The 19,338-nt window shown below is 46.0% G+C and overlaps 1 protein-coding gene across 1 annotated transcript in view; it reads left to right on the forward strand.

The window, feature by feature from the left end:
• Positions 1–19,338, forward strand: part of SECISBP2L (SECIS binding protein 2 like) — a 1,453,372-nt gene that overhangs the window by 1,185,486 nt on the left and 248,548 nt on the right. Inside the window, exon 15 of the mRNA XM_044077590.1 lies at positions 5,918–6,138. Coding sequence (XP_043933525.1) covers positions 5,918–6,138 — 221 coding nt within the window. The remainder of the gene's footprint in view (positions 1–5,917; positions 6,139–19,338) is intronic.

A 19,338-nucleotide genomic window follows, 5' to 3' on the forward strand; every position in this document is an offset into this window, starting at 1 on the left:
TGTCGGTATGTTTAAGGTTAGGAGCAGGGTTAGGGTTTTAGCAGGCATTACTAAGGCAGAGCAGGGGCACTTTTGTAAGGTAAGCTGCAGGTTTGTGTTTGGGTTAGCTCCACTTTAGTAATGCCTGCTAACCCTAATTCTGTCCCTGCTCCTAACTCTAACCTTCAGCTTACATTACAAAAGCCCTTTGCATAGCATTATAACTGCACAAGACAGCTTGGAAAATCAGGACGCACACATATACAAACTAAATCTGTCCCCTTACCCTAACCTCAAAACACTGATACTTGCACACACACTATATCTGTCCCATTATCTAACTCTTTTCTTAAACCTAAAAAACACATACACTCGCAAACTCCCAGCCCCACCATTAACATGTGTTGACCAACCAGAAGTTGCCCACAACAGCATTCAGATAAACTGCCCTTTGCTCAACACATACAGCAGTTCACTTGTGTCACATAAGCAAAGGTTGACCATGTCAGCTGTAACAGTTTTTCCGTGCATACGCACGCACTCACACACACACACACACACACACACACACACACACACACACACACACCCACACACATATATGTATTTGTTTGTGTATACACACAGGCTTTAATTTCCAGTGATGCAGTTTTGCTAAATTTTCTGACGCGTAGAGGTGGGTTTTAGTATTTCCCTGTTATTTGTCAAACTTGTCAAACTGATTCTGTACCAGCCTGTCAGCCTGGGATGACATGCTCGACAAGCCACGATGCTTCGCTAGGGACGGCTTGCACCTGTCACCCCTGGGCTTTCGGATATTGGCAAAGGCTCTTGCTACCCCCATAGTGCCTTTTTTAGGCAAGGCTCAAAAGACAAACTCACCTCCATAGGTATCACAAGGGATAAGAAACTAAGAGTAATGCTACTGAACGCCAGAAGTCTAAACCTCAAGATGTACGCACTCAAAACTCTCCTTAGCATGGAGAACATCGATATCTGTGCAGTAACAGAAACCTGGTTCAAGGCTCTCGAGAGCACCCCAGCACTACCAGGTTATACCTCATACCATGCTTTTCGGCCCCAAAACTTGGACCGAACCACAAAAGGAGGGGGGGTATCAATATTCGTCAAAGATACCCACACCTCCAGATTGGTGGCACAGCACGAAGCATCAGAGACTATCCATGTGCAACTAACAGTGGGTAAAACTGCCTTCCAGTTTATAGCCTGCTACAGACCACCCTCCCAAACCCAGGAACCCCACTCGGCCTTCCTGAGAACACTGGAAAATATGAAGATCTTTCCAAATACCATTATATTGGGTGACTTCAACTACCCAACCATACACTGGGAGCATTACTCTAGCTCCAACACCCTAGGCCAAAGGTTCCTAGAATTTATAAACTCAAATGCTATGGAACAACTTGTTACCACTCCCACAAGAGGGGAAAACGTACTGGACCTGATCATCACCAACATGGGGACTCTATGCTCCAGACCAGAAGTGTATCCCTCCCTGGTAAGATCAGACCATAAACTAATCTCACTGGATATTCACATCGCTACCCCACCCGCTGCCCAAAAAACCACAGTGAAAAACTTCTCTAAAGCAAATTTCACACTCCTCAAAACCGAGGTGGAATCCTTCAAAGCCCCCGGGCCTGTGGATAATACAGCCCAGACCACAAAATCCTTTATAAATGCATTCTATGAACACCTTCAGGAATGCTTGGATCATGCAATCCCAAATAAAACCAAGACCCAATCCTCCAAAGGCAGACGTCCTGTCTGGTGGACCCCAGCCATAAACAAAACTATACAATAGAAGGAGGAAGCTACTACATGACAGAGCAAAATCCCAAAAAGGGAAGGCATCTCTGATCAGTATTAGCAAAAAACTACGGGCACTCATAAAATCGTCTAAGGCCAGCTTCAAGAGAAAAATTGCACAGGACACTAAGGATAATCACAAGGCTTTCTTTAGTTATGTTAGGAACCTGGGTGGGAATTCCCAGATATGCTCAGAATTAGTCCAAAATGACAATACACCGAACCCACAGACATTGCCAACATCCTAGCTGACAGGTTCAGCGCAAACTTCCCCTCCCCACTAAAAGGGCTAATATCTATCCCAGCAGAGTGCTGCCCCCCTGACATCTCAGATGCTCAGGTAAGAGCTGCCCTCTCCAAAGCAAGAAACACAGCATCAATGGGACCAGACGGTGTCCCAGGCTGCGTCCTACATGAACTCCAAGAAGAGCTAAACCCAAACCTAAAACTACTGTTCAATCTCAGCCTTACTACAGGATATGTACCCAAAGAGTGGCGTACAGCAACAGTGGTCCCTCTCCACAAAGGTGGTGCCTCAACGGATCCTGGAAACTATCGCCCCATAAGTCTCACTAGCTTGGTCTGCAAAGCTATGGAAAGGATCATCATGGACCTTATAAATAAAGATATTGGGGATCTACAGACACTGGATCCTACCCAGTTCGACTTTAAGGGCAGATCCTGCCTCTTAAACCTGGTCGATTTCTTTGAAACAGTCACCAAGGCCATTGACAAGGGGAAGGTGGTCCACACAGCCTAGCTGGACCTCGCAAAAGCCTTCGATACCATACCCCACTCGGGCATTATAGATAAGCTCACCAGCTTAAATATAAACCCCTATGTCACTAGATGGGTTGCAAACTGGTTCAAGGACAGAACCCACATGGTTAGAATAGCTGGAGCCATGTCAGACTCCAAACCAGTTACAAGTGGCGTCCCACAAGGCTCAGTCTTGGGACCTCTCTTGTTCGGTATATATTTCTCAGAGGTACAGGCCAACATGGAAGGACTGTGGCTGACCAAGTTCGCAGATGACTGCAAACTGGGCGCCATAATAGACTCTCCAGCCGACACAAGCATCCTCCAAAAGGGCTTCATAGAAACAGACAACTGGTGCCAGAGCCATAGCCTCAAGCTAAACGCCAAAAAGTATATAGTCATCCCCTTTGGCAAAAACAAAGTGCCCACAAATTACCACATAGGTGGTAATCCATTAAGTACAGAAGAAGTAATTGGGGACCTGGGGACCCAAGTTGATAGCAATCTCTCATTTGACAACCACGTGGCCAAAGTGGTTAGAAAAACATTTTATATAGCCCACCTAATCATGAAGGGATTCACATCTAGATCAGGGGAGGTCATCGTGCCTCTTTACTCATCCCTCATCAGGCCCATAATTGAGTACAATGCCCCTTTTGGGATGTACCTTACCAGACACCTGCAGCAACTGGAAAGACCCCAAAAGTACCTCACCAAGAGGATCAAGGGGCTCAAACAGATGCCGTATGCTGCCCGGTTAAAGAAACTCCAGCTCTACTCAGTGGCATACCGCCTGCTCAGAGGCAATCTGTGCCTGACGTATAAAGCCATGTCCAACCCGGAATTAATGGACATGCTGCACCTCAAAGTCCAAATCCCATCGAGCTACGCACTCGAGGGACTTAAACTTCAGCACTGAAATAAATAGGACATGCTGGAGGGACAGATTCATAACCCAGAGGCTCCCTTCACTCTGGAATAAAATCCCAGTCCAGGTTAGGCAGAGTCCCTCATTGACTCTCTTCAAGACGAATCTTGATGAGTGGATGGGAGATCGTAGGTTTACCCCGGGTATCACTTCTGTGTCACTGTTAGACAGAGGCACAGTATACTAACCTCGAAAAGGGGCATATCAAAATTAATTTAAAATGGGTGGAGAAAGCCATACACACTCTGGCTAGGCTTATAAATGCCCTAGGGCAGATAGCCTAGTATGAACCTATGAACCTATACTCCATACCTTAGCACAAGAAATATGAACAAAGTTTAGAATAATGCAGGGACAGGGGTCCAAAAATAAGGACAAATTTTGTGTGTTGCTTTTATAAACTTAGAAATTTGCTAGAGTTACATTTTTTTCATTAGCATGCCTTTTCCGAAGGATATGAAATTTGAAACTCAAATGTTTGCAGTTACTTAATGACTTCACTGATCAGTGATTTGCCAGAAATCCACAAATTGTATGAAAAACAGGCCAAAGATATGAGTCAAAAATCCAGACGGTCTGTGAATGTCTGAACAGTTGAAAGGTACGTATTTCTAATTTTTTTTGTTTTGTTTTTATTTGTTTCAGTTTGATGCAAACAGAAAATTATACAGATTAAAGAATACAGAGTTTTACATAGCACAGTAACATACTAGAGACAATACACTTGTATGCTGTTTACGATTATAAATGCAGATATGTTTTACAGTGTGTACAATTAATGCAGACATTCAGCTAGTGTGTATTTGTTAAAAGTACATCTTTACAAAAAAGATGTGGATATAGTTTGAGCTGCAAGGGCTAGGCATTGTCATAGAAGCAAGAGCATTCATTGTCTTTAAACAGTTGTTCTTTTAGTTTGTTTCTGAGTAACTAATGTGTTTCTTGCTGCCTCATTTCTGCAGGTAGGTGGTTCCAAACAGCTGGGCTTAGCCTAGAGACAGCTCTTTCTCCATTTGGAGGTTTTGAAAATGAAGTATAATGAGGTTAATGCTTGTTTCCTGGTTGGTCGCTAAGTATGTAGTTAGGTTTCTTGATTTGTAATTTTGATTTTAGGGGGAACAGTGCCTCCATTTTCAGTAGCTTGTAGATATGACAGCTAAGAAGAAATATGTCTCTGTCAATTACATAAAGCCAGTTACACCACTGTAAAAGCCGGCAGTGATGAGTCTGGGGATTTACAAGGAAAAACAAATTTGCAGATTTTGCTTATAGGTAGGTCTGTGGCATATTTTGGGTATGTTAGAGTCAGACCATTGCATTTACAGAGTAGGAACTGCTGCCAGCCAGAGGCTGCACTTAACTGTCTTCAAAGTTCTAGGAAATAGTGACCATCTTCTGTCCACAATTATCTGTGATAAAAAGGGGCTCACCTTTATGGTTGTCTTCCATCACTAGATGTTAACCAGTTTTCCTTTCACAGTAGTTCGTCCATTTAGCAGTTGACTGCCGATGTGTGAACTTTGTCCAAGTAGACACCACCTTGCAGAATTCTTTGACTGGTGACAGCTGCCTTTCATTATACCTTGTTCACCTCCTAATGCTTATTAAGTACTTCTATGTAATTCTTGTAGTTTGCATATCCCATCTTCACCATAATCACTCATAAAGTATTGTATTATTCTAATGATGTTTTAACTCCAAATTCACTTTATTTCTGTCTGCGTGCTATTTATAGCTGAACAGAATATAGTTTAGTCAGAGCTGATTGAAAGTGGGCTGATGAAACCAAAACGGGCAAGCAGACTTTTGCGAAAGTGCATTTTCACCTAAAATGCACTTTCACTAAAGTGAACTCGGAAAAAAAAAAAACATGACAGAATGGCTGTTGCTGAGATCGCAGTACAGTGGGAATAAGGGAATATTAGTGCGATCTTGGCGTGAGAATATAAAAGTAGGGGGCTTGTCCCCTGCATAAACGTGCTTACTGGGGGTTTTGTTTTTTTTTTGTTTTTTTGGCAGACTTTCATGGAAGTGTGCTCAACCGTTTCAGTTTCATTGAAACGTGTCAGCAGTAATTAGTCCTAGATCCGTACACACACGTACACTTGTGCACAAAGGAGAGTTGAACCGACAAAGAATGTATTGTTTTGTAAATTTTGTGAAGTAGTAGGATTTTTTTTCTGGCTATGTATGTTCTGAAAATTGGATTGGATGGATGTTAAAGTGAGATGTAAATATTGCAGCATATTTCAAAATCATGTGACTATTGGTTTAGAAAGCATTTTTCTTTCATTCATGGTGCTTTTATTTTTCTAATTATGTTGCTTTGATTTCAGACATTTATGAAATATTACATTTATTTTAAAATTCTGTTGCTTTGATTTCAGAAGTCTTTACGGTAGCATATTTTATACTTTTTAGGTACTGTAATCAGGTTCTTAGTAAAGAAATAGATGAGTGTGTGACAGTACTTCTCCAAGAACTTGTTCGTTTCCAGGAACGGGTGTATCAGAAGGATCCTACAAAAGCAAAGGCAAAAAGGCGTCTTGTCATGGGTCTGCGTGAAGTTACAAAGCACCTGAAACTGAAAAAGATTAAGTGTGTGATCATTTCTCCAAACTGTGAAAAAATCCAGTCAAAAGGTACTTCCCATGACTCCATAAGCAGACAGTGCATGTATTATAAGCTGGTTTGTTAGTCATTTAAGTTATTTATTTAGTTTGTTTGTTTTGGAGACCAGTCCTCCTTCAGTCAATGTATTTCTGTTTGAGAATTTATTGAATTGAAGTAGTTAACTTCATTTGGTCTGCAACCTGTGGGATACGGATCCGATCTTGGATCCGAGCCGGCAACTTTACAAAGCTTAGATCCGAGCTCCTAGCTCCTCCCCTTACCCATAATCCCCTGCCAACCCTGACTGACCTCAGATCTAGTTTGCCGCGCTTCTGAACAGCAGCTAGATTGCGAGCTCCTGGTCAATTGGTCAGATAAGTCCTTGTTTCATTATTTTCTCCCTTAAACTTGTGTGAGTATTTTGTGTTGGTTAGGTTCCCTTTTGTTATAACCCTATTTTTATATAACCTTATTAAATTTTAGTCAAATATTTCTTCCTCCCCACCCCACGCTGGTCGTAGTCTGTGTGTGTGTGTCTTAGTGTGTTTGGGGTCTACTGAGTGAGTTTTACCTTTTAGTTTAATATGTCTGAGGCCCCAAAACTGATATTTTCTAAGTGCACCGAGTGTAGCCATAAGCTCTCCCCAGCGGATGGCCACACTCGGTGTGTCCAGTGCCTTGAGGTTGAACACCTCTCCTCTGGGTGTTCTATCTGTGTGGCGTTCAACCCCAGGGCACTGAAGGACCAGAGGTCGAAGCTGATCCTAGCGGGACTCTTGCCTCCAGATTCGGCTTCGACCTCCGGTGCTTCTGTGGCCTCCTCTCAGGCTTCGGTGGCGGCCACTCCTGCCTCTCTACCCCCGGCCGGGACTCAATCTCCCACTTCTGCGCCGGAGGAGAGGGAGGCCAGGAAAGCAAAAAGGAGGGAGAAGCACTACAAGCCGCGGGCCGAGGCCTCCGCTTCGCGCCCCCCCCCCCCAGCTAAGCGGGCTTCTCCCTCCAGGGCTTCCAGGTCTCCTCCTTCTTGGCTCCGGTCTCCATGCTTCTCACCGGGACCCGAGGAGGAGACCCAATCTCCGTCGAGGTCATCGAGGCGGCACTCCCGGCCAGCCTCGGTGGCCTCGTCGAGATCCACCCGTAGCCTTTCGGATGCAGATTTGGACCGGATGATGCAAAGGTTCATCCAGGCCCAGCTGCAGATGGGAGTGCTCCTGCCTCCCCCCCCCTCCGGGGGGGAGCTCAACACCCTTCTTTGCCCCGATAGCTCCTTTTCTGACCCGCTTCCCGGGTTCGGAGCGCTCGGAACCGGGCAGCGTTGGAGCCGGGGGTGGGTCGGCGCCGACTGTATCGGGTACTTCGGCTCCGACTCTTCCTTCGAGTCTGTTGGGTCCTTCCTTGTCGGATCCACGCTCTCTGAGCCGTGGTCTGAGCTTCGGATCCGAGGGGGTCAGTGTGCCTTCGGCTCCATCCAGATCAGAGCACACTGGTCCTTTGGATCTGATGCTCTCGGCGCCGGTTCCGATCCATCCATCGGATCCAAGCAAGGGTCTGCTCTCAGATCCCAGAGAGAGCGTCTCTCTCTCGGCCTTCGATGTGGTGGAGAGGGCTCTGTTGATTGCATCCAGGCCCCCGGTTCTTGCTTCGGTTCCATCCCGCACTCCCTCTTGATTGGGTCAGGCTTCCATCGCCCGGCCACAGGGGACAGCCTGCTTTGACGTCTCAGGTCATTCCCCTGGAACAAGACGTGGCTGGTGAGACGTCCTCGGACAGCCCCCCCCCCCCGAGGATGTTCCTCACAAGCGAAAGTGCAAGAGGAGGCACGTGGACTCCCCCGAGTCCTTGACAGAAGACACGGATTTGGATGAGGGGGAAGGCTCCCCAAGGTCACCCACCCCCAAGGATTCTCCTTCAGAGACATCATGGAAATGCTTAGAATAAGGTGGGGGTGGTCCACCCCCAAGGCTTCCTCGGACGAATCCCTGTTCCTGAAGGCGTTCGAAGCAGGCCCATCTACCTCTTGGGTGTCCCCTCCGGCAGACCCCTTAGTGGACCTTATTACCACTAGGGCATGGAAGGAGCCGGACACTGTGGAGCCAGTCCCCAAACGTCCAGACAGAATCCTAAGCCCCCCCACCGAGAAGTCCCATTGGAGCAAAGGGACCCCCCGTAGATGCCATGTTGGTGGCGGCAGCCACCAAGAGGGAATTAGCCCAAGAGAGTCCCTTGGTCCATCCCCCGAGCAAGGAGTCTCGCTCGATGGACCGTCTTGGGAAGCGGGTCTTTAGTTCAGCGACCTTCGCTGTAAGGTCCCTAAACTGCATAGCACATGTGATACGGCTGCAGCGAGACCTTATTAAAGAGTACACTGCATCCCCCCCGGAGTCCATGTCGGCGGAGGACAAACAGTTGTACCCCACTCGCATGGCTACTCTTAGGTCTATATCCAACACCTCTATGCGGCTTTTATCCCACGCTACAGAGGGAGCCGCTAGAGCCAGCGGAGCAGGCCTAGTTATGAGGCGCCAGGCCTGGCTCCGACATTGTGATTTCGCGGAACCCTTCAAGGCGTCCTTTGCGAATGCCCCCTTCGATGGCTATGCCCTATTTGGCAAGACAGTTTGCGAGACTTTAGTCCAGAGCGAAAAGGATGGGAAGACGTCTGCTGTCAGAGTCCACTTCTCTGCTCCCCAGAGGTCCTTCTCAGGAACCAAAAGGGACAGAAGAAGATGTGGTTCCGAAAGTCGCAACAGTCCCAGTCCGCTCCGGACTCCCAGTCCTTCCGCGGCAGAGGAAGACAGGGTGGACGCCGCCCTAGAGGCAGAGGGGGCCCAAAGATCTTTGGGTCCAGAAAAACCTTCTCTGATCGGCCCACTCAGCAACCCTGAAGGGTTGCCCGACTGCTCCACTCTGGAGGCAGTCGGGGGGCACTTCTTGAGGCACCTGGCAGCTTGGGAGTCCATTACAGCAGACCGCTGGGTGCTTCGTATCATATCCAGAGGATACAGAATTCCCCTTTCCTACATTCCCTACACCCCCGAACACCTCCCCGATGTTCCACCCAATCAGAGGGAGGTTGCAGCTGCAGAAAGTCGGCAGCTTTTAGAAAAAGGAGCTATCCAGCGCGTCCCCCCAGGCCAGTCTGGATCGGGTTACTACTCCAGGTTCTTTTTGGTGCCAAAAAAGATGGGGGACCTAAGGCCCATCCTCGATCTTTCCCTACTAAATCTGTCAGTAACCAAAGAAAAGTTCCGGATGGTCACTCTTCAATTTATTCTCCCCCTCTTGCTGATGAACAACTGGATGTGCTCGATAGACCTCAAGGACGCATACTACCACATATTGATGGACGTATGATCCAGGAGGTTTCTCCGCTTTCGGCTGGGAGCCAGTCATTATCAATTCAGGGTCCTTCCCTTTGGTCTCACCTCAGCCCCCCCAGGGTGTTCACCAAGGTATTAGCAGTGATAGCGGCCCACCTGAGACTCCAGGGAATGCAGGTTTTCCTGTATCTGGACGACTGGCTCCTCACCGCCCTGACAAGGCATCTACTATGCTTAGCCAGGAACTACTTCCTCAACCTTGCTCCGCAACTAGGGATCACTATAAACTCAGACAAGTCCTCTCTCACCCCGACTCAGGTGATTTTATCAGGGCCAGACTGGACACCAACAGGCAACTAGTCTTCCTAACTCCCGACCGGTTGCACACACTTGAGGGCACATGTGCGGGCCATCTTTCAAACTTCGAAACCTCCTGCGGGATTGGTTCTGAGGGCCCTAGGATCCATGGCAGCCGCAATAAACCTTCTTCCCATGGCGCGTCTGAACATGAAGATTTTGCAGTGGACTCTACAAGTCCAGTGGTCCCTTTATCAGTACCCCTTGAGTCACCCCATTCCTCTCAGCAGGGCCTGCAAGAGGGCTCTCATTTGGTGGCTTCAATCGCCGGACCTCCAGGCGGGACGCCCCTTTGCCATGGCCCCACCTCTTGCCACGGTGACCACGGATGCCTCTCGTCTTGGGTGAGGGGGGGTATTATTCGGGCAGGACGGTCCAAGGCACATGGAACGATTCAGAGACCTTATTGCACATAAATGTTCTAGAGATGAGGGCAGTGCTGTTGTCGTTGCAAGCACTTCAGAGCCTTCTGCCTGCAGGAACAATTGTGATCCAGACAGAGAGTATGTCTGTGGTATGGTATATCAACAAACAAGGGGGAACCAGGTCTTACCCACTCTGTCGAGAAGCCATGAGAGTGTGGGAATGGGCGATCTCCACCAACCGCTTTCTCATTGCAATGCACATTCCGGGATGGACCAACATCCTGGCAGACAGACTGAGTCACACCATCCTTTTACCTTACGAGTGGTCCCTCAATCCTCGAGTAGTGAGTCGAATTTTTGCCGTTTAGGGGCAGCCCTGTTGCGATCTCTTCGCATCTCCCTCAAACACGAAATGCAACAATTACTTTGCTCTCATTCCCCCTGCCGAGGAAGCCCCGAGGGACGCCTTGGTGCATGCTTGGCCACCCGGTCTTCTCTATGCCTACCCTCCTCTTCCCCTGATGCTGAAACTCCTTCAGAAAGCCAGTTGGTTGGGGAGCAGGATGATCCTCATTGCCCCATTCTGGCCTCGCCAAGCTTGGTTCCCTTACCTCTGTTCTCATCAAGCAAATCCGCCCTGGATTCTAGATCCCCTCCCGGATCTGATTTCCCACCCCCTGAGGCTCCCAGTTCCCAACCTGGTCAGCCTCAAGCTTACGGCTTGGCTGCTCCAGTTTCACTTGTAGCTAGGACTCCCGGTATCTCATCTCCAGTTAAAACTATCCTAGTAGCAGCGCACAAGCCCTCTACTAGGCAGGTCTATGGTAGTAAATGGAAGCGTTTCTCTATCTGGGCAGAACGCCATAATTTGGATCCTTTTACAGCCCCCTTGCATGCGGTGCTGGATTTTCTTTCAGGACTTTTTAATGACGGAGCTAGCTGTTCTACAGTTAAGGTTCAATTAGCAGCTATCTCTCATTATCACGTAGGTACTGAAATGGGTCCTTTGATTACTACAAAATTGTGCAAAACGTTCCAAAAGGGCACCTTTCTACTTAGGCCTCCAATAAAGGAAGCAGTACCTCCATGGGATTTGACCTTGGTATTACAAGCCTTGACGGCTCCTCCCTTCGAACCTGCGGCTTCAGTAGACCTCAAATATTTGTCTTGGAAAACAGCCTTTCTAGTGGCTATTACTTCAGCCAGGAGAATATCTGAATTACAAGCTCTTTCTGTAAAACCCCCATACTTAGCTTTTCACAAGGATAGAGTTTACCTCAGGACCAATCCCTCCTTCCTCCTGAAGGTAGTTTCTGAAACTAATATTACCCAATCTATCAATTTGCCGGTCTTCTTTCCTAACTACCAGAACAAAGGGGAGTACAGATTACATTCTTTGGATGTGCATAGACAACTTAGATTTTACATTCATAGGACATCTGGTCATAGACAATCCGACCAGCTGTTCGTCTCCTTTGCCAAATTTAATCTAGGTAAACCAGTCTCGAAAGTTTCCTTATCGAAATGGATTTCACAGTGTATCATCACGGCTTATCAAAATTCCGGTAGGCCCGCACCTCAAGGAGTTCGTGCCCACTCAACTCGGGCTATGGCTACATATGCCGCCTTTAAATCCAGAGTTTCCTTGGATGATATCTGTTCAGCAGCCACTTGGGCCTCATCTCATACCTTCATCAATCATTGTAAATTGGACATTATCTCCAGAGGGAGAACTTCTTTTGGCACAGTGCTCCGGAATATCCTTCCATGATGGCCACCCAAGGTTTAGGTAGCTGGGGACTCTGTCCCACAGGTTGCAGACCAAATGAAGTTAACTACTTCAGATTAAGAAGTTATGTACTCACCATAACGTTCCATCTCAGTAGATAAACTTCATTTGTCTGCAACCGTTGCCCCCCTCCGTCCCCCTGACCTTCAGATGTCTTTTATGACATATAGTGATGTACCTTTCCGAAAACGTAGTTAGTTATCTACTATAGTGTTTGCGGGCAACCTTGATCTGAGGTCAGTCAGGGTTGGCAGGGGATTATGGGTAAGGGGAGGAGCTAGGAGCTTGGATCTAAGCTTTGTAAATTTGCCGTCTCGGATCCGAGATCGGATCCATATCCCACAGGTTGCAGACAAATGAAGTTTACCTACTCAGATGGAACGTTATGGTGAGTACATAACTTCTTTTCGTTCAGTAGCTTAATTATCTCTATTGATGCAACACAGCCCCGTTTGGTTTAACATTGCCTTGCCTTGTTTTAATGATGATTGTTTCTATGACATTTACAAATCCATGACGTATTCTGAATAACATTGTTTCTTGACTAAAATTTGTTGGAATATTTTGACTTAGTATCCTGCTCTGCATATAAGGAGGTATATTGGCTTCCAAGATGCTAAAATGTATTGCAAGGGGAGATTATTCATTGAGAACATACTGAATGTATACTATATTTATTGACGACTATCTTCACTTAAGGGGATGCCTGGGCTTCTGAAAAATGCAGTGCCACTGTGGGGGTTTTAGAGATTTCCTTTAATGTCTGGGGAAAGCCCAAAGAGTGAACTATGAAGAAAGATGAAATAGGTTGGGACTGATAGTATGAAGGAAATCTCTGGCTTGTTATGATCTGGATCCATGCAAGTATTCAGTCTCTTTTCTCTAATTGAATCAACCACTATCTCACTGTCACCCCCCATCACAGTTTTATTGCTCTCTCTCCTCATCTGTCTAAAACTGTTACCCTTTGTAACAGCCCAAGTAGCCCCAACCATTTAAACTTTCCTAATTGCTTTTTCTTCTCGCTCTTAAATGTTACACTAGTTTCATAATTGATGTACTACTAACATATTGTACTATATTTCATTATCAACCACCTTCTCCCTTCCTAATGTTTGCATAATTAAGCTACCTCTTCTTTTCATTATTTTAATAGCTAGAAATCACAGGTAATATTACAGTATCTTTTCCACATTTGTATCTCTCTCTGCTATATACAAGCCTCTGTCTATTTCTAATGAATGTTCAACACTGTATTTACATGTGCAATCTATGATGTGTGCATAAGCTGTTGTAATTTTTTTTTCTTTCATGTATGTACACTCATATTGTGTATTCCTTCTGATATCATGTAACTGAATGCATTGCTTTGTCAAAACTGCTATTAAATGTGAAGCTTTTCTCCCTGGCTTCTGCTGAAAAAGGTTTTTATCTCAGTCAGACTTTCCTAGTAAACAAAGATAAATAAATAGTATAATAGTGGGCTGGGTTCACTTGAAACCAAAGAACAGAGAAACTAGATGTGATGATGGGACACATGCTGTTTGGCGGGTATAATTTTGTTGAAATGGGAATCACTGGGTATTTTTCATTTATTCCTGTATTTTTTTTTCTTAGTACTTAAATGAATACGCACCTATCCATGCATGTCCATGGGCCAGCTCCCAGTGTTTCCTCCTGTCCACCTGATGAATCTGCACATCTTGGCTCAATGTAGCAATTGCCTCATGTACACTGACAACCCTCTCCTCCTACCACCCAACACTACATATTGTGAGAAATGCACTTACATAGCCAAACTGGAAGCCAAACTCTCCCAGCCAAAACTAGACTAGACAGTCTAGAGGAGAAGGTTAACACCTGCACCACACTACACTCAACACATAGTCCTTCAAAACCCACACTACCAAAACCCACACATAGAAGCACAAAGCACACACCCACATCCATGGAGGCTCTCAATAAAAATCTGCCCAAGCAACAGAGATCTTCCAAGCTGAAACACAGACAACCACCACCCCCAACACTACCAAAATGACACATAGCCCACAAAATCAGTGTGCCACTCAACCTCAGCCCATAAGGCAAAACAACATACTCAACACACTAGTCATAGGTGACTCTTTAGTCAGGCACACTGATGTCCCACTCACCAGGCTAAACGTGGGGAAAGTTACTGTCAGCTGCCTGTCGGGTGCCAGGATCCGCCGCATAATGCACGCACTCAGGTCACTACACAACAATTACAAATACAACTCTGTCATTGTCAATATTGGTGTGAATGACCTGAAACGTACCTCCCTGGACTACAGGAAAAGAGACATGGAGGAGCTCTCGGATCTTGTAGCCCCTAAAGGTATGAACCTAGCCCTGAGTAGCATCCTGCCATTGCCCAGAATTATACCACAGTACAAGGACAAAATGATTGACTTAACAATTGGCTAAGCTTCTGGTGTCATTCTAAGGGGATCCAGTATCTGTCTGCCTGGGACGAAAATTCACCCCAGGGATGACTTCTGCAGCACTGCTCGACAGGGGCACAGGAAAATAATTTTCTTGGTTGGCAAAAGCCCGGGAACCTTTTTGGCTAGGCTTATGTAGGCCACAGGACTGATAGCCTAGTACCTACCTATAAACCTATAAAACAATAGGAATGTGAAACAATTAGTGTAAGGAAGTTTCTCCTTATCCACAGTTTGGACATTCTTAAGAGTTAGTATATTTAGACATTTGAAGGTGGAGGGGGGTGGTGTTTGGTTACCTTTTAGCTGCAGTTGATGATATGTACTATCAACTGTATTTTTTTTCCATTGGTTTGCCCATACACCTGTGTGTGTGTGTGTGTGTGTGTGTGTGTGTGTGTGTGTGTGTGCGCGCGCGCGCATGTCTGTACCTTAAGGCATATGTCCTTTAGAGAGTGATGCCTGGAACATCGTTGTGCAGATGTTCTTCGTGTTTCACTGTTGCAGTCATCACATTTGGGTTATCTGCTTGCAGTAGCCTTCAAGTCAGCCTGATTAACAAAGTTTTGGGTCCTACGTTGGCTGCTGTCACTTCTTCTGTGACGTCAGGTCATCAGGGGTATAAAACTTGCAGCCGACGTCATTACATCAGTCTTTCTTGCTGTGCAGTGCCAGAAGCAGTTCGCAAGTGCCGGTCGGCTGACTCCTGAAATTTTCATTTTTGAGTTTCAGAACCAAAGTCTTCAGCAAAAAGCTAAGTACCCCGTTGGGGAAACTTTTTCTTGCTCTAAAGCAATGTCAGTAAAAGTAAATAATTGCATTTCTTGTGGAAAGCAAATACCTCATAAAGATTTTAATTTGTACTGTATTCCTTGCCTAGGCCCTGACCACGATGTACCTCACTGTCAGTTTTGCGCCTTATTTAAACCAGTAACTGTCCGTTGTCAGTATATTTGCGCTTCTCAATATTTTTGTGCTCAGTTCAGTTATCCTGATATGTCTTCGGTAAGCCATCCGACTACTGACATTCTGAAAAAACGCAAAGAAAAAGACAGACACGCCGCCTAGGTCCAGAGCTGCCGACGATGCTTCTCCTAAGCCAGTTACAAGTTCGCCGGTACTCAGTGAGGCGCTTTCGCAGCCCCTGATACCCGCTACTTCAGATTCCCAGGCCTCTACTGAGACCCATTCAGAGTCCGGTATGCCGTGAGATGCTTCAACTGTGGAACCTGCGGATGTCTCTACCTTAGATGGGTCCAGAGCCGCTGTGCAGGCACCGGCTTCTTAGGGTGTATTCAGGCCCTACTGACTTGCATATTAAACTGACGCCATCTTCTTCTTCAAGGCCGAAAACTGAGACCATGCCTAGAAAACTGACGCCCAGACTGCATTGTCAGACCTCTATGCCTAAAAAACAAATGATAAGAATGGCTGAAGACCATATTGCTTTAATCAGGGGAAGCCAACCTCCCCCCCAAGAGACCTAGGACTGACTTTGCTTATGATACTTCTGACCAGGATTCTGAAATTTCTGTTTCCTCTGATGACCAGGATTTACCCTTATCTACCTATGAGGATTCTGATGCTGAGGACTCTATTCCCTCTGCTTCCCCCCCCCAGAGGATTTCTCTTTTGGTAAAATCTTGCATGCTCTCAGGGAGCATTTTCATTGGAAATGTCAGGATTTCTCTGATTCTAAAAAGTAGCTTAGGGATTTCTTACTCCTTCCCCTGCACAGGCCTTTAGCTGTAACTCCTGTACTGGACATTGTTGATGATGCTTTTTTGCAATCTAGCATGACCCCTGACTCTCTACCTCCTGCTCCCAGAAAACCTGATAGATATTGCAGGGTTCCTGACTCTCACAAGTTCCTTTTCAAAAATCCTACTGTGGATCTTGAAACCATTTCACAGGGACCCAAGGGCATTAAAGCTACTACTGCCAAAAATCCTACCCCCTCTGATAGGGACTCCAGGGCGCTGGATAGATGGGTGCAACTTTGGCCATTAGAGCCTTGAATCGGCAGTTTCATATGTTAAAGTATCAGCAGCATATTATTGGATTGCTTAAACAGACAATGATGTTGATTCCTGATTGTGATGAAAATAAGGATTTACAGGATTTAATGCATTCTGCTGAACAAGTTGGTAAACATACATTGCAATGTGGTTTTGATTCACTAGAGGCATCTTGCAGGGCTGATGTAACTGGGTCTGTACTTAGAAGGCATGCTTGGCTTAAGGAGCAATCCTTGCCAGATCATGTTAAAGTGAAATTACTGGATGCTCCCCTTAAATCAGGACCACCTGTTTGGCAACAAGGCAGAAGAAGTTCTTAAAAAGATGGAGGAAAAAGCTAAATCTATGCAAACTGTTAAATATTTTTTACAAGTACAGCCTCCAAGATTTAGTAGGCATTGCCTTCTAAGAATTGGTCTTTTCCTGCCTCTTCCAGACCTTCAGTCCAAACCCAGATACAGTAGAGCACCCAGGATTCAGTCCCAGGGGACGCAAAGGACTAAGCAGTGGGGGGCCTCCACTTCCAAATCTGGGAGTAATAACCCCCCCCCCAATGGTAAATTGTCTCAATGACTTATTTTTAAATCTTCCAAGCACTTCTCAATTGACTGCCCCTTGGGGGGAAAGATTGCACTTCATGCAAAGAATTGGGGACTCATTAGCCAGGACAAATGGGTTTTAAATATAGTGTCCCAAGGATACAGATTTCACATCCACACATTACCAACGCCAAGCAGTTGGCCGTATCTACCTCTAAATCAGTGGGTAGAGGCCCAAAAGCAAGTACTCTCTCTCTTAAGCAATAGGAGTTATTCAATTTGTACCAGAAGAGGAAAAGGGGCAAAGTTTCTACTCGAGACTTTTCCTGGTACCCAGAAAAGACAATTCATGGCATCCTATCCTGGACCTGTCTACTCTAAACACCTTTTTGGTGATTGCAAAATTCAAGATCCTGACTCTTCACCAGTTGCTTCCTATGCTAGGCACATATGCCTAGTTGGCAATACTAGATTTAAAGGAAGCATACCTGCATATCCCAATCAGGGAATCTTGCCGAAGATACCTATGCTTTAAAGCAGGCTACACGCACTATCAGTTCTCTGCACTGCGCTTTGACTTATCTACTGTGCCCAGGGTATTCACAAAGTGCCTAGCTCTAGTCATTGCATTTTGCAGGCAAAGAAATATTCAAATATACCCATACCTGGACAATTGTCTAATTCAGGCAGAAAACCAGGACATATCATCTGGCTTTTGTACAAAGGGTGCTAACTTGTCTGGGGTACACTATAAATGAAAAGAAATCACACCTGATACCGTGTCAACAAATTATATTCCTGGGAGCAAGCTTGAATACAACTTCCCAGATGGCTTTTCTCACGCCAGAGAAACAAATTCACTTGACAACCTACTTCAAGCAAGTGGCCACAAAAACCCTGCTATCTGCAAGGCAAATTCTACAAGCCTTGGGGTTCATGGACTCCTGCATTCTTCTAATTCCATTTGCAAGACTGCATATGAGGAAACTACAATGGTATCTAAAAAGCCTATGGTGTCAACATTTTCAGGATCTAGAAGCAATGATTCCTATCCTAATTTGCCTATGGCTAGAGTTCCTTTGGTGGGCAGAGGCCTGCCACCAAAACAAGGGACTACCATTCCCACTACCCCCTAACAACAGACTCATCAGACTATGCATGGGGGGCACACCTGGCAGGGGAAGTGTATTCAGGGCAAATGGAACCCAAGTCAAGTGCACCTGCACATCAGTCAAAAAGAAATGTTAGCTGTACAGAATGCTCTGACAGCCTTCAAGGACCACATTCTTCCAGGACAACTTATGGTAAAGATGGACAACACCACTGTTATGTGGTACATAAACAAGCAGGGGAGTACACATTCTTACCCCGTCTGCAAACTAGCCAAGGCATTGTGGAACACAGCTTTGAGCTACCAAGTGCATCTACAAGCTCAATTCCTGCCAGGAAAACTAAATACACTGGCAGACGGAATAAGCATTAACCGCATGGACCCACACGAGTGGAAAATGGAACCAAGGATTTTCAACATGTTGACAAGCAAATGGGGGAGCTCAGATATAGACCTGATGTTCATCGTGTTTCACTGTTGCAGTCATTACACTTGGGTTATCCTGCTGGCAGGCTACCCACAATCGGCCTGAATTCCAAAGTCGTGGTCTGGCATTGGTTGCTGTCGCCTCTTCCCTGACGTCAGTGCGCCAGGGGTATAAAAGATGCAGCCGATGCCATTTACTTCAGTATTTCTTGCCACGCGGTGCCTGAAGCAAAAGTAGGTTGCAAATGCCGGTCGGCCGACTCCTGAGATTTTCAAAATTGAATTTCAGATCCGAAGTCTTCAATAAAGCTAAGTACCCCATTAGGGAAACCTTTTTCTTGCTCCAGACCGATGTCAGTAAAAGTTAACAATTGTATTTCTTGTGGGAAGCAAATACCTCATAAGGATTTTCATTCTTACTGTATTCCTTGCCTAGGCCCCGACCACGACGTTGCTAGTTGTCGGTTTTGCGCTAGATTCAACCAACGTAGTATTAAGCGTCTGTTCGATTTTGCTTTACATTACTTTGGTCGAAGGTTTAACTATATAATGCCGTCGGAATAACCGACAACCGGAATTCATAAAAAGTGCAAGAACAAAGAAAAGGGCAGGCATCCGAGGTCCAAAACCGATGACGAAGCCTCTTCTAGGCCAGTCGCCTGTTCGCCAGTTCTCAGTGAGGTGCTTTTGCAGCCCCTGACACCCGCTACCTCAGAGCCACAGGCCGCCTCCGACTCCCACGTGGAGAAAACAAGGCCTCTGGAAACTCAAGGTATTGGACCTACGAAAGCTATTCCTTAGATGGGTCCGGAGCTGCTGAGCAGGCATCGTCTTCTGAGGGT

Source organism: Protopterus annectens, chromosome 7.part0 (assembly GCF_019279795.1).
Source record: "Protopterus annectens isolate FY-2018-M chromosome 7.part0, PAN1.0, whole genome shotgun sequence".
In the NCBI taxonomy this organism is placed as follows: Eukaryota; Metazoa; Chordata; order Ceratodontiformes; family Protopteridae; genus Protopterus; species Protopterus annectens.